This window comes from Mus musculus, chromosome 17 (assembly GCF_000001635.26).
Source record: "Mus musculus strain C57BL/6J chromosome 17, GRCm38.p6 C57BL/6J".
Taxonomy (NCBI): Eukaryota; Metazoa; Chordata; class Mammalia; order Rodentia; family Muridae; genus Mus; species Mus musculus.
Genome location: NC_000083.6, coordinates 8,396,449 through 8,409,959, shown reverse-complemented (window position 1 = coordinate 8,409,959; position 13,511 = coordinate 8,396,449). Strand labels below are relative to the sequence as shown.

At 48.3% G+C, this 13,511-nt stretch overlaps 1 protein-coding gene across 12 annotated transcripts in view; it reads right to left on the bottom strand.

Annotated features, from left to right (window-relative positions):
- Window positions 1–13,511, bottom strand: part of T2 (brachyury 2) — a 66,969-nt gene that overhangs the window by 12,769 nt on the left and 40,689 nt on the right. For 8 of the 12 annotated variants that reach the window (XR_003952102.1, XM_030249629.1, XM_030249626.1 and 5 more), the window contains one exon: window positions 13,086–13,202. The exons of 2 other annotated variants lie outside the window; for them this stretch is intronic. Coding sequence is in view for 9 of the 10 variants with exons in the window: in XM_030249629.1 (XP_030105489.1) it covers window positions 13,086–13,202 (117 nt within the window). In the remaining variant the exon portion in view is untranslated. Of the gene's footprint in view, window positions 1–6,121; window positions 13,203–13,511 lie in introns of those variants that run through there. 2 more of the 12 variants (NM_001161832.1, XM_030249633.1) reach the window with 2 other exon arrangements.

The window sequence follows — 13,511 nt, the reverse complement described above, 5'->3', positions numbered from 1 at the left end:
CCTCCCCCTTCACTTCTCCTCATCCATCATTCCCTCTCTCTCCTACATCCCTCCCTCCCTCTTCTCCCTCTCACTCTTCCCTCCATCTCTCCCTTTCTCCCTCCCTCTCTCCTCCCCCTCCTTCTTTCTCCATCCCTCCCTCTCTCTCCCTCCTCTCCCCTCACCCCCCAAACATTTCATGGTAAACTGTCAAAACATGACAAAGAAAAGTAAACTCCTGGAATTCTTTAATAAACAGAAAAATACTACAAACATTGTAGAAAGAAAAGCAACCAACCAGAGACTAAAACTCAGATATGAAATTGAGAGGAGAAATTGCAGGGCGTGGGGGGTGGGGTGGGGGTGGGGGTGGTGGTGGTGGTGGTGGTGTGTGGTGTCACAGTTCCGTCCACTTGGTTATCAGCCCTCCTCCTGAGCTCAAGGAGGGCCAAGTACAGAGAAAACCCATTGGAAACATACAGGAAGAAAGCAAGCCCAGTAGTACTGTCAAAGTTTAAACTCTGACTCCAGAGTGTTCTCTGCACACTCCTGTACATGGATGTCCCTAGGGCCCTGCTCTGGAGCCTCCAGTAAAGTGTTCCCATGTGCTCTGCCCAGGGCTCCTGTGACCACAGGGCTCCTGTGCTGTGAACAGCCATTCAGAGCAGTATTAAACACTAAGGACTCAGCCCCTGGTGATGGAAATGCGTCCTTCCTTGTAAAGCTCGCTGGCAGTTGCTCTCCGCGCACTACCTGCATCCCTCCTTGTAAAGCTCACTGGCCATTGCTCTCTGCTTAATCCCTGGGACTCCGGGGAAGAGGGAAGGAAGTGGTCAAAGTCACGCTTTTCTGCAAACTTCAAAGGTCGCCCCTCCCCCCTCTTTACATTTTACTGTCTGGGGAGCTAACTTGTCTGCAGCTGTCCTCAGAGACTGTGTCCCTGTGTCAAACCTGCCTCCTCCTGGGCTCATAAACTACAGCAGGGAGGTGGGTACAGGTGTGGAATGGGAGGAAAGAAGTGTCCTAGTGAAGTCCCTAGTAAAGGCTGAGGACGCGGTGGGGGGCAGGCCTAGGGAGGCTGGAGAGGCACCATGCACACACCTTGCACGTCTATGTGCTGGGTTCAACCCTGCTCTACACCTAGAATAAGATAAAGATCCGTCCCACCACACTCCACCCCGGCACAGCAGGCCCTTGTGTGCCTCCCAGGGAAATCCCTTGCATGCAAACCTCTGAGTCAAAGACCACTGGAGGCGGAGCAGCCGCCAGAGATCGCAGATGCTTCACAGTCCAGGTTCTGAGATGCAATGCAAGCAAGCTCCGTGCTGAATTTACATTCCTCACCAAGAGAAATGAGCTGAAGGACTGGTAACCCCTAATTCTAGCACTTGGGAGGTTAAAGGAAAGAACATGAGTCCCCAAACTAGCCTGGGCATGTGATGCGAGCGCTCACACACACACACACACACACACACACACACAGACTGAGACAGAGACAGAGTCATAGAGAGACAGACACACAGAGAGACAAAGAGATTTTAAAAATCAAATATGTATGTTTGCCAAGATAACAGGCTTATGCTGCTACTCACACAAAACACTTTGCCTGTTTTCAATAAAGAGAAACTGGTAATTATGGACTAAGCATGAGCCTGCTAATAGAAAATGTGGATGGATTCTCGATCATTATATCTTGCTCATCTGTTCCAATGTCTTGAGGGAGACGAGGGGAAAAGAGGAAACTGATTTATTTATGGCAATATTAAAGGGTTCACATGGGGCAGATTAAAAACTAAACATGAGCCAGCCAGTGGTGGCACACGCCTTTAGTCCCAGCACTTGGGAGGCAGTGGCAGGCAGATTTCTGAGTTCGAGGCCAGCCTAGTCTACAAAGTTCCAGGACAGCCAGGGCTACACAGAGAAACCCTGTCTTGAAAAAAAACCAAAACCAAAACCAAAAAAACAAAACAAAAACCCAAAAGCGTAAACATGTTTACTTCTTGTATACATTTTTCTTTTCTTTCTTTCTTTATTTATTATAATAAATTTATTATTTATTATAATGAATTATTAGTTTTTTTTTTAAAGACAGGATTTCTTTGTGTGTAGTCCTGGCTGTCCTGGAACTCGCTCTGTAGACCAAGTTGGCCTTGAATATTTACAAAGATCCACCTGCCTCTGTTTTCCAAATGCCACACACCACTACCACCAAGCAATTTTTATATTCTGTTGAGAATTTCACATTAATGCAGTATATTCACCCCACCCTCTGCTCCCTCCTCTACCTTTCCTTCCCAGCTCCATTGCCTGATAACCTCTTATTCCATAATTATTATTGCCTGTCACACACACACACACACACACACACACACACACCCTTCCGAGTATGTTTTGCTCTGCTTGTATGTGCATGTGATAAACATACGTCTGCTATGTGGGTGTAGGTGTACAGAGCTCTGTCCCATGCTTTACCCCACAGCAACTGCCTTCTTTATTCCGTGAGCCCAGGTCCTTCACTGGCTCTGTTGTTTCCTCAGACACGGGACATTTTTCTTAATAAAAACGTCAGTCTGGTGAGTATTTCGCCAAGGCCCTGATTCTCACACAGACCGACCACATGATCAGAAAAAACATATTTTGGATCATCTGAATCTCACCAAACACCCTCACATCCCCAGCCCCTCCACCAACCCCTAGCCTCCCTAGGCTCACTCTGTAAACCAGGCTGGCCTCAAATCATGATCCACCTGCCTCTACCTCCTGAATGCTGGGACTAATGTGGCACTACTACACCCAGATCACCTGAACTCATGAGGTCCACGTTTTCTAACCGCAGGGAATCACCAGGCCAGTTTCCCTTAGGGACGAGGTACATTTCAGCTAAACCTTCGGACACACCCGTTTGACACCAAAACTTGCCACAGCTTATTCATTGCATCTGCACCGCTTAAGCAACCAACACTACATCAGTATCTGCCAGGAGCAGAGTGTGAAGCGACCCGTGAATGCTAAGCAGTCTGCACTCCAGCTTTCTATGACTTGGGGACAATCAGCCACTGGAACTTCGTGCCTTTTTCATTAGCTTAAAGCACACTGGAAGTGAGTGGAGAGTCCCACATCTTTTGTGAAATTAAGGGAAAAGCTATCAGCCTCTATATCCTCAGAAGCAGAGACAATAAAAAGAAAAGAAAATCAAACAAGGAACTTACTTGAGGCTCTTCTGGTTTTATTGACCATCTAGTCACCAAATACAAACTTAACAAAAACTGTTTCCTGAGATCAGATGGTGTATGAGCATTGTGTCTGAGAGCAGAATACCAGAAGTCCCTAAAAGCCACAGCCCCATTTGGCTTCTGTCTTTTCAGGTCATTAGTGCCATTTGTACTATGAAGGACTATGGTACATCTCAGAGCCCTGGGATCCAGCAGGGACCAGCGTGGAGTTGCACAGTGTTATAGGCCTGCAGGGTCTGAGTCTGGGCATTTTGTCCGCCACAATTAGGTGACTGCCTATAAAAGCCCTGGACAGCAGCTGGGAGGGAGGGAGGGAGAACCAACAGCTGGCTTCAAATCTTGTTAAGTGCCAGCAGATCTTAAAGCGACCACTACCCTATCTTCACAAAGCCTATTCCTGTCCCTCGGCACAGAACTTACGGTACAATCTTGACAGCCCCACAGGGTTCCGTTGAGTTTCCAGGTTTGGAAAGAAGGCATACATCCAAATAGTCTGTCTATTCATGATATTGCCGGGTGGGCTCGAGGGCACAGGAGGCTGCTAGCTGGCTTTTGTTTCTATGAATTGGGGGAGGGGTGGATATTCAGAAGCATGAGTGGAACTTCCTTTTTCTTTAAATGGTCCTGAGGATTGACCCCAGGGCCCCACACATTCCGGGTGAGCGTTCAGTTGCATCCACGGGACCCTACATCTACTCACTTCTTCTTTTTTGTTTGTTTGTTTGTTTGTTTGTTTTTCAAGAAAGAGTTTCTCTGTATAGCCCTGGCTGTCCTGGAACTCACTTTGTAGACCAGGCTGGCCTCAAATTCAGAAATCCGCCTGCCTCTGCCTCCCGAGTGCTGGGATTAAAGGTGTGCGCCACCACGCCTGGCGTCTACTCACTTCTTAAATGCCCTGTGGGAACTGGTGTTAGAGCATCTGACCAGCCAGGCTGCTGGGCTTGCATCCTTGAAGCAACAGCTCTGAGCCCAACTGAGCCAGGGTGGGAAGCTGAAACGTCAAGCCATGGATTTTTATTTTTTGGGTTTTTTTGTTTGTTTCTTTCTTTCTTTTTGACTCAGTAAGGCCCTCCGACCAGCACTTTCCACTCTGCTCCCATAGAAAGGAATGGCCAAGGGACCAATGTCACAGGTAGTTCTCCTTTAAAGCTATGACTTAAGTATAGAAGCAGCTATGGCATTATCTGAAAACTGTTTTTTTTTTCTAATTAACCACAGCATGGTGGGGGGATGGGGAGTGGTCCTGAAAGACCTCTCTCTTGACTTTGCTTTCATTTTTCATTCCCCAGCCCAACCAAAAGCAGTTGTGAATGTTGCATGGCTTTCTTTGACATTGAAATGAGGTGCATAACTACATAAGAAAGTACTCTGCATACACTTTCTATAACTTAATGTGTTCATTAAACAGAGTAGCTCAGTGGAAGTTCAGACCCTCAAAGGGCCAGTTAGTTCCTGAGTTAGACACGAGAAAACTGAACCCTGGAGGAATCAGGGCTTGCACAAGATCTGCAAGACTCTGCTGGAAGAACAAGGGTAGATAGATAAAGAGGCTGGGCTTTCCTTCCTTTCTTCCTTCCTTCCTTCCTCAAATTCCTCTACTTCATAGTCATAGTTTAACAGCTTATGAGCTGTGCTTAGCACTATTATCAAAGCAAAGGAAGCTCCATCCAAAAATGAAGAACAGAAGTGTTAGGGCACAGGAGGCCACTCTGAGCAATTGTCTGCTCACCAACACATCTGAGAGGGACACTGCACACTTGACAAAGACAAAGCCAGCCACATGCTCTTAGTCCCTTCTGAGCTCCCCTGTAACTGACTGTGAGGAGATGGGAGAAGCCAGCAAGCCAGAGTCAGAGGAAGGTAAAGCCAGTGGCCATGACCTTGGAAATACCACTTCTCAATAACCGCCCTTGGGATGCATATGGTGGTGGACCAGCAGGAAGAATCTTCTGCCCTGGAGATGTTTTCAGTCTAAATCAGATGATATGGGTTGAGGATGAAATATTGTGTGGGTAAAAAGGAGGACCTTGCACAAGCAACAAGAGATAGAAAAGAACTTGGAAGCAAACAAACAACGCTATACCAGCCTGGATACCGAGTGATGGGGACTTAGGGTCAGGAGCATGCATGCCCTACATAATGGAGTCCAGCAGATGGTAGTGACGCATGCCTTTAATCTCACCACTCCAGAGGCTGAGGCAGGCAAATCTCTGAATTCAAGGTCAGCCTGGTCTACAGAGTGAGTTCCAGGACAGCCAGGGCTACACAGAGAAACCCTGTCTTCAAACAAAGGAGTGTGTTTGGACCGTGCTCTGGGTGACTCTGGGATGATGCTGTAAAGACCCACCAGAAAACAAGGGCCAGCCAGCAGATCACAACATGGGTTCTAGCCTGGAAAGGCATTTTGGAAACCTGGAAGAGAAGAGGGGCTAGGCGGCGAGATAAAGAAATGCAGCTAAGACAGGCATTCTGATCAAAGCTCAATTTTACTGTTCCACACGCAGTTATGAAGGAAGGGGGAGGGGACCCGATTCCCGCCAAATAATCTCGGAGTCCAGTAGCAGGGTGAGCACGTGTGTGGCTCCAAACAGCAGTGGGCGTGGCAGAAGGAATGAGCAGGAAGCTCCACCCCTGAGCAAGCAGGTTTCAGGCTGGGGGAGGGGAGACTACAACAAGGGACCACAAGAACCTTGAGGGAAGACAGTGTCCTTCCACTGTAGCCCACTGGGAAGGCTTGCAGAGGCACTAAAGTATGAACATGGCTGGAGGACATCTGCAGGGGCAGAGGAAGCAACAGCAAGCAGGAGGAGAGGGCAGGGGACAGCTGCTTCACCTGGGGCAGCAGGTGACAGAAAGCCCTGCCTGCATGCTGAGCTTATCTGTGTCCTTATGCATACATGCAGACAGGATACATATGTGAAATTTATTTTATGCACACATGTAGACATGTTATATATGTGAAATGTTTCTTATGCACACATGCAGACATAGTACATATGTGAAATTTATCTTATGCACACACGTAGACACAGTACATATGAGAAATGTATCTTATGCATGCATACAGACACAATATATGTGAACATAAAGGTATCATCAAGGAACATTTCTTATAATCTCTCTGGTCTTATGACATATCAAATGCTGAATACTAGACCTTTTTTGCACACTGGAAATACAGTGATAAAGCAAAAAATGAAGAAAACAGAATAAAATATAAATTATGTTCAGAAAGTGGTAAAAGCTAAAAAGGAAACTAAAGCCACAGATGGACACCCATACCCCAACATGGAGGAGCCACCAAAGGAGGGAAGAAGTGGGTGGGGACACGTGGGACTCCCAGGCAAAGGACCTGCATGTGCGAGGTCACGAGTGGATGTGTGTTGGGATGTGTGAGGAACAGCAAGGGACCGAGGGGCCGGCCAGAGACCATAAAGAGCAGACGGCTAATAGGAATAGAGTAGAAGGTCTGAGGATTAGGAGGTGAGACCCTCAAAGGGACAGCCAGCAGCAAGCCAGGCATTGGGTCCTCACTCTCCACTGTGGTGTTAGGAATGCTTAGACACTCTCAGTTCATCTCCCCACACAAGGACATCAGCTCAGCTCCATTCCTAATAAAAGACATGAGCTGAGCAAATATGATAGACTGAGTCCTCTGCAGGCCTTCTCTAAGGACCAGGGAGGCTCTGCAGGGCACACACACACACACACAATCACACATGCATCACATATTCTCACATATATATATATAAAACACACTCGAACAGAGAACACACACACAGAACACACACACACAGCACATATAGCACACACACAACACACACATCACACATACACACACATAGCATACACATTACACATGCTCATACCCACACCACACGCACACTCACATACATACCATACACACACTCATATACCACACATCACACACACTCACTCACACAACACACATCACACACATGTACACACATATACACATACCACACACTCATGACATACACACAACATACACTTATACCTATGCACATATTACACATCAGACACACTCACACACACTCATTCACATAGACACCATATACACACCACACATACATTCAATATCCCTCTCTCTCTCTGCCTCTCTGTCTCTTTCTCTCTGTCTCTCTCTCTCTCTGCCTCTCTGTCTCTTTCTCTCTCTCTCTCTCTCTCTCTCTCTCTCACACACACACACACACACACACACACACACACACACACACAAGGTAGGAGCAAACAGTGAGATCCCAATCATGTGTCACACTCTACCTCCCCTCCACTGCCTCACAAGCTGGTCTTGGGCCACAGTGTGCTCTCCTGAGTGACCTGGAACCCCAGCTTTTCTCAAATAGAGAGTGGCCCAAGCTGTCTGTGCGAGGCAGGGAACAGAGGTTCTCCTGTCAGTACCTCTGCCCTGAGGAGTCAGGGAAGAAGACTGAATAGAGGGGCCTCTGCTGGCAAAATGGGATCACCTTTAAGCTAAGAGTAAAACATGTTGTAGTGTTTACAAGCTAAGGCAAATGTTCAGAGATGCCTTGGACATGGAGAACAGATGATAGTGAAGAGGCAGGGGTAGGGAGGCAGGGGTGGGTTGGGGAGGCAGGGGTGGAGTGTGGAGGCAGGGGTGGAGTGTGGAGGAGGGGTGGAGTGTGGAGGCAGGGGTGGAGTGTGGAGGCAGGGGTGGAGTGTGGAGGCAGGGGTGGAGTGTGGAGGCAGGGGTGGAGTGTGGAGGCAGGGGTGGGTTGGGGAGGCAGGGGTGGAGTGTGGAGGCAAGGGTGGGTTGGGGAGGCAGGGGTGGAGTGTGGAGGCAGGGGTGGAGTGTGGAAGCAGGGGTGGAGTGTGGAGGCAGGGGTGGGGTGGGGTGGTAGGAAGGAGGTGGAGAGGCAGGGGTGGAGTGTGGAGGCAGGGGTGGGGTGTGGAGGCAGGGGTGGGGTGTGGAGGCAGGGGTGGAGTGTGGAGGCAGGGGTGGGGTGTGGAGGCAGGGGTGGGGTGGGGCGGTAGGAAGGAGGTGGAGAGGCAGGGGTGGGGGAGGGGGTAGGGATGAAGTGGGATTATAAGCTTACAGTATCATATCTATTTTAAATGAGAGGTTTTAAAGATATATTATTTTTAAATGTGTATTTTTGGGGGTGGGGGGTTGTATACCACATGCATACAGTTCTGCCTCTGCCTACCAGAGCATTGGACTGCAGAGGTGTGCCATTGAGTGTTGCTTCTTATGTGACTTACAGTGACAGATCTCAGATCACCAGGGTTACAGGACCAGCATTTTTTGACCACTGAGCAATTTCACTGGCTGTAAATGAATGAAGGCATGGTATATATACAAGAGTGTATAGGGAGGCTGATAGGCAGGCAGGCAGGTAGATATGTGGATGCGTAGAAAGATGATAAGCAGCTATTCAGGTGACTAGGAGAGATTTGAATTTGACATCTTTAAAATATTATTAAATAAAATTTGACTAGGGATTAGAGGAGAGTCTCCGAATGGTTTTAGAATGGCTGCCAACATATTTCATGTATGTAACATACTTCATGTATGTAACATACTTCATGTGCTTAGTGGGGTCCTCAGCATTGAAGACAAGGCTTCTGTTATTATTGTCATATATACATGCTTAGTGAAGTCTTCAGCACTGGAGATTGTAAAATCTAAATATACAGACTATGATTTACTACTCACAAATGAATTGTGTATACCCAGAATCATATAAAAGATCTTGAGCAATAATGGGTCACAAGTGGAAAAGAATTTTTCTTCCCCCCCCCCTTTTTGGTGTGTCTGACTATGTATGTATGTTTGCGTGTGTAAGTGTGTGTGAGTATGTGTGTGCATGTGGGTGTCTGTGATTCTATGTATGTCTGTTTGTGAGTGTCTGTGTATGTCTGGGGTGTGTGTGTGTGTGTGTGTGCCCAGTATGTGTGTCTTTGTGTGTGTCTGGTGTGTGTGTCTATGTGTGTGTGTGTGTTAGTGTGTGTCTGCTGTATGTGAATGTGTATATCTGGTGTGTATGTGGTGTGTGTGTCTATGTGTGTGTATGTGTGTATATGTGTATGTGCGTCTGTCTGTGTCTGGTGTGTGTGTGTGTATGTGTGTCTAATGCTTGTGTGTGTGTCTAGTGTGTGTCTTTGTGTGTCTATGTTAATGTGTATAAATGTTTATATCTAGTGTGTCTCTGTATTTGTGAGTGTGTATATCTGGTATGTGTATGTGTAATGTGTGTGCATGTGTGTGTATGTATATATGTGTGTTTCTGTCTTCTGTGCATATGTGTTTAGTGTTTATGTGTGTCTACTACATGTGTGTGTGTGTCTAAAGCATGTGTGTGTCTAGAGCCTGTGTGTGTGTGTGTGTGTGTGTCATGAGACTAGAAGGGGTCCAACAGAAGAGAAGGAAGAGGTCTCAGGGCTGAGTGGGGGTGGGTAATAGAATTCTTGAGTCAAGAAGCACAGAAGAGAGGACTGTATAGGGAGAGGAAGGGGCACAGAAGAGAGAACTGTATGGGGAGAGGGCAGGGCAGCCAGGGGGAGAGGGAGGGGAGGGAGTCAGATGGCCAAGAGCACAGTGTAATGCTATATTGTGTGGAGATGCCACAAGACACCTGTGGCTCTGTATGCAGACTTAAAGTCCTCTCCCCCACCCACACCAGACAGGGTTTCTCTGTGTAGTTCTGCCTTCCTCTGCCTCCCAAGTACAGGGGTTAAAGGCATGCACCACAGCCTCCTGGCTTAAAATATTTGAAATAGTTTTTTAGTGTTGAACAAAATACAAGGATGAACACGGGAAATAACATAATTAGAAAAGTTGATCTTTTTTTTTTTTTTTTTAGTTTCAAAACCATCAAATTGGTTAAGTACCGTTTTCTGAATACAATTATAGCTGAAAGGAAATTGTCCTCATGAAGCCCATAACTGCACAATGAATTTCCAATAAACTATAAACTATTAAATAAAGGAAAAGGGAGCCCAGCCACAAGAAGAAAGCCAGAAAACGGGGTAAAATCTGGCGTCAGGATAAGCAAGTTTAGCTGCTGCTGGTGGCGGTGCATGCCTTTAAACCCAGCAATCGGGACGAAGAGGCAGGTGGACAGATCTCTGTGAGTTTGAGGCCAGCCTGGTCTACAGAGTTAATTCCAGACAGCCAGGGCTACATAGAGAAACCCTGTCTTGGAGGTTAGGAGGAAGATATGCAAATTTATAAAATGACCTACAGGTTCTATCATCCCAGAGTCTCTCCTCAAGAGCCCTCAACAGACTCCTCTGCAAGCAAGCTCTCCTCTGTCAGGAAGCCAGTGCAGTAAGTGACTGCGCAGGCAGGATGGGAGCTAAATTGGTGTACAGTGCCAACGATCCTAGCACTGGGGAGGGAAAACCACGTCGGTCCCTCAGGCTCACTGCTGGCCAGCCCAGCCCAATCAGTCAGAGATTCTGTCTCAAAAAGTAAGGTGGAGAGTGACTGCTTAAGACTCCAGGCCCTCACAGGCTTGCGCGCGCGCGCACACACACACACACACACACACACGCACACGCACACGCACACGCACACGCGCGCACACACACAGCAAAGCCAAACTGAAGGAAGCTGCCAACAGGTCTCTCAGTGACAAGTGGCTTTCCTGAATGCTTTACTTCCCTTTCAGTCTCCTCCCTATCTCTTGCCCGATTTTCCTGGTCCCAGATTCTCCTCTCACCTCTGCCTAGCTTCTGTGCAGAGCTGTCGGTCTGAGCTATACACCCATTCGGGAAAGGACAAGGGCACACTGTGCTCTGACCTCCCTGGCTTATCAACCTGGGGTGGGGGCGAAGGGATGGAGTTAGGAACTGTCTGAGCCAGGGGGATGGGCCCTCCATTTGACTTGGAAGCACACTGGTGCACTTTTAGTGACCATATGGTCATTGTCCCCCTGCTCAGGCCATGTGCCTGCAGGCTGAGGGATGAAGGGCAGTGGCTGTGGTCTAACAGGCTGTCAGATCCACCTGTTAGAGGTAATGCCTGCCTGGTACAACTGCTGCTAAAGGTGGGACTCATCGGGACGTAATCGGGCCACCAGGCTCTGCCCTTGGGAATGGGTCAGTAGTATCATGAGCATGGGTAACTGGCAGAGAGATTAGTGTGTGTGCACAGGTGCCCTATTCTCTTCCTTCTCCCTCTCATAATCTCTCTCTCTCTCTCTCTCTCTCTCTCTCTTCCTCCAAAGAGCAATGGATGACCCTTGGCTTTGGACCTCCCAGCCTTCAGAAGTGTGAGAAATGGGCCTCAGATATTCCTTGACTGCAACACAACATGGACTTACAGCAGCGATCACACACACACACACACACACACACACACACACACACACACACATACACATACACACACACACACACACACACACAGTCTAAGTCTGCCTCTGCTTTCCACACTAGGGTCTTTTAAATCCTGTGGCCTCTGTCCCTTACACATTCCATATAAGCTCACAGACTTAGCTTCAGCACGACAAAGCAACTTGGCCTCATGTGTACTGGGGGGATGGTGACTGATGTATATGCTCAGTAACAGAGCAACTTGTTACCAAGGGGAGGTCTTACCATTGAAAACCAAAGCCACCAGCATTGCTGAGTCTTTTGCAGAGACTGCTGGAGTGGGCCACACCCACAGTACCAGCTACTTAGGAGGCTGAGGCAAGAAGGCCAGTCTGGGAGACAGACTAGTGAGACCTTTGTCTCAAAACCCAATGTAAGGACAACTGATTAATTCCCTAGTATGTCCCATTGACCCTAGGTTCCAGGACGGGGTGGGGGTGGGGTGGAGTAGGGGGAGATCCGCCAGTGAACAAGTAAGTCAGTTGAATGTATTTTGCCATTCACCATGCAAGGCCAGGGAAGGGTGACAGGAAAACCTGAGGTGTCACGCAGGGCTGGTGTGCAAAACAAAGAAGTCAGGCAATCTGTCCTAACAGCTCCAGAGCAGAGCTCCCAATTCAATGCGGATGTGTAATGTCTGAGCTGAGCTGGAGCCTAGCTGGGGTCTCAAGCCTCAGTTCTTACACCAGAAGTCCCTGGAGGTTGGCCCACGCCCACAGTTTCAGGCTCAGAAGTGAGGACGGCCTGAGGATTTACATTCTAACATAACCCAGGGTCACTAATCCATATCACTCAGTCATACATGTAGCAGGTCCTATAGGACTGGTGGACTTTAGGCCTACAGTCCTACCTGTGTGAAGAGTAGCCCTCTGTGCCACTTTCCTGTGAAAGGGCCACTTGCTCTAGGACAGGTATGTACAGAACACCCCCAGGAGGCGGTCTGCATTTGATCATCAGCTAAGCTGACCCAAGCTGCGGTTTCCTGCAAAAAACACCAGCTATCTCCTTTAACAGGTCAAATTGACCCCTCAACTGGCAAAGGTCAATGGGAGCACACTGTGTGACAGCAAAGCAACACCAAGGAGGTGACAGTGGTCCCCGGTGAACAAAAAACGGGAAGTACCATCTTTCCACAGTGGCGTGGACAGTCCCCACAGTGGATAGACACGGCAGAGAGACAGAGGGCTGCTTTTGGGCTTTCTGAACCAACTCCTTTGGCATCTTGCCTGTGTATCTCTGCAGGTGAGGGGAGACACAGCTTTCCCCGTGGGATGTTGCTTCTGGTCCACGCAGTCAGGCTTAAGTGCACCCACATTACAGGCACCATGGAAACCCTAATTCAAAAGATCTGTGTCTTGGCAGTTACACCTCATTCAGCATCGACTTCAGGACACACCAACCCGAATCTCCAAATCACACCTCTAATCAAAACCCGTCACATCGAGCACCATGGCGTTCGATAACTTCGTAAGCCCGCATGCGCGCACACGTGCACACGCTGTGAAAACGTACCGCTGTGTCCCCTCGATGCTTGGGTGGATCCAAGCCAGGTTGGTGCGGGCCCTGTTTTATCCTCTCCTTCTCCGGGCCATCCTCCACAACTTCCTGTTCTCTCCCTGGATGGTCCTGCTTGTTGACAAGATGTCGGCCATTACCTTAAATTCATTTTGGATTTAATTTCAGAGGCACTTCTTCTCCTTTTCATGTTTAAAAGAGTCTCATTTCAGCTTTATGTTTTCTCACCTTGCTGTGAACACCCCCTCCTCCTGGCGGCCTCCTGAGTCACCATGTGGATCGCAGATGTGTGTGCCTTGCTCCTTCAGACCAAACAGGAGCTTGGCCTCCTGTGGGCCAGGCCAGATTAAAGGAGGGGAGGGGCACTTTCTCACAGTTTGGTGTGAGCTGCATCAGCCTCAGTATGGAAACTAATTTCAAATT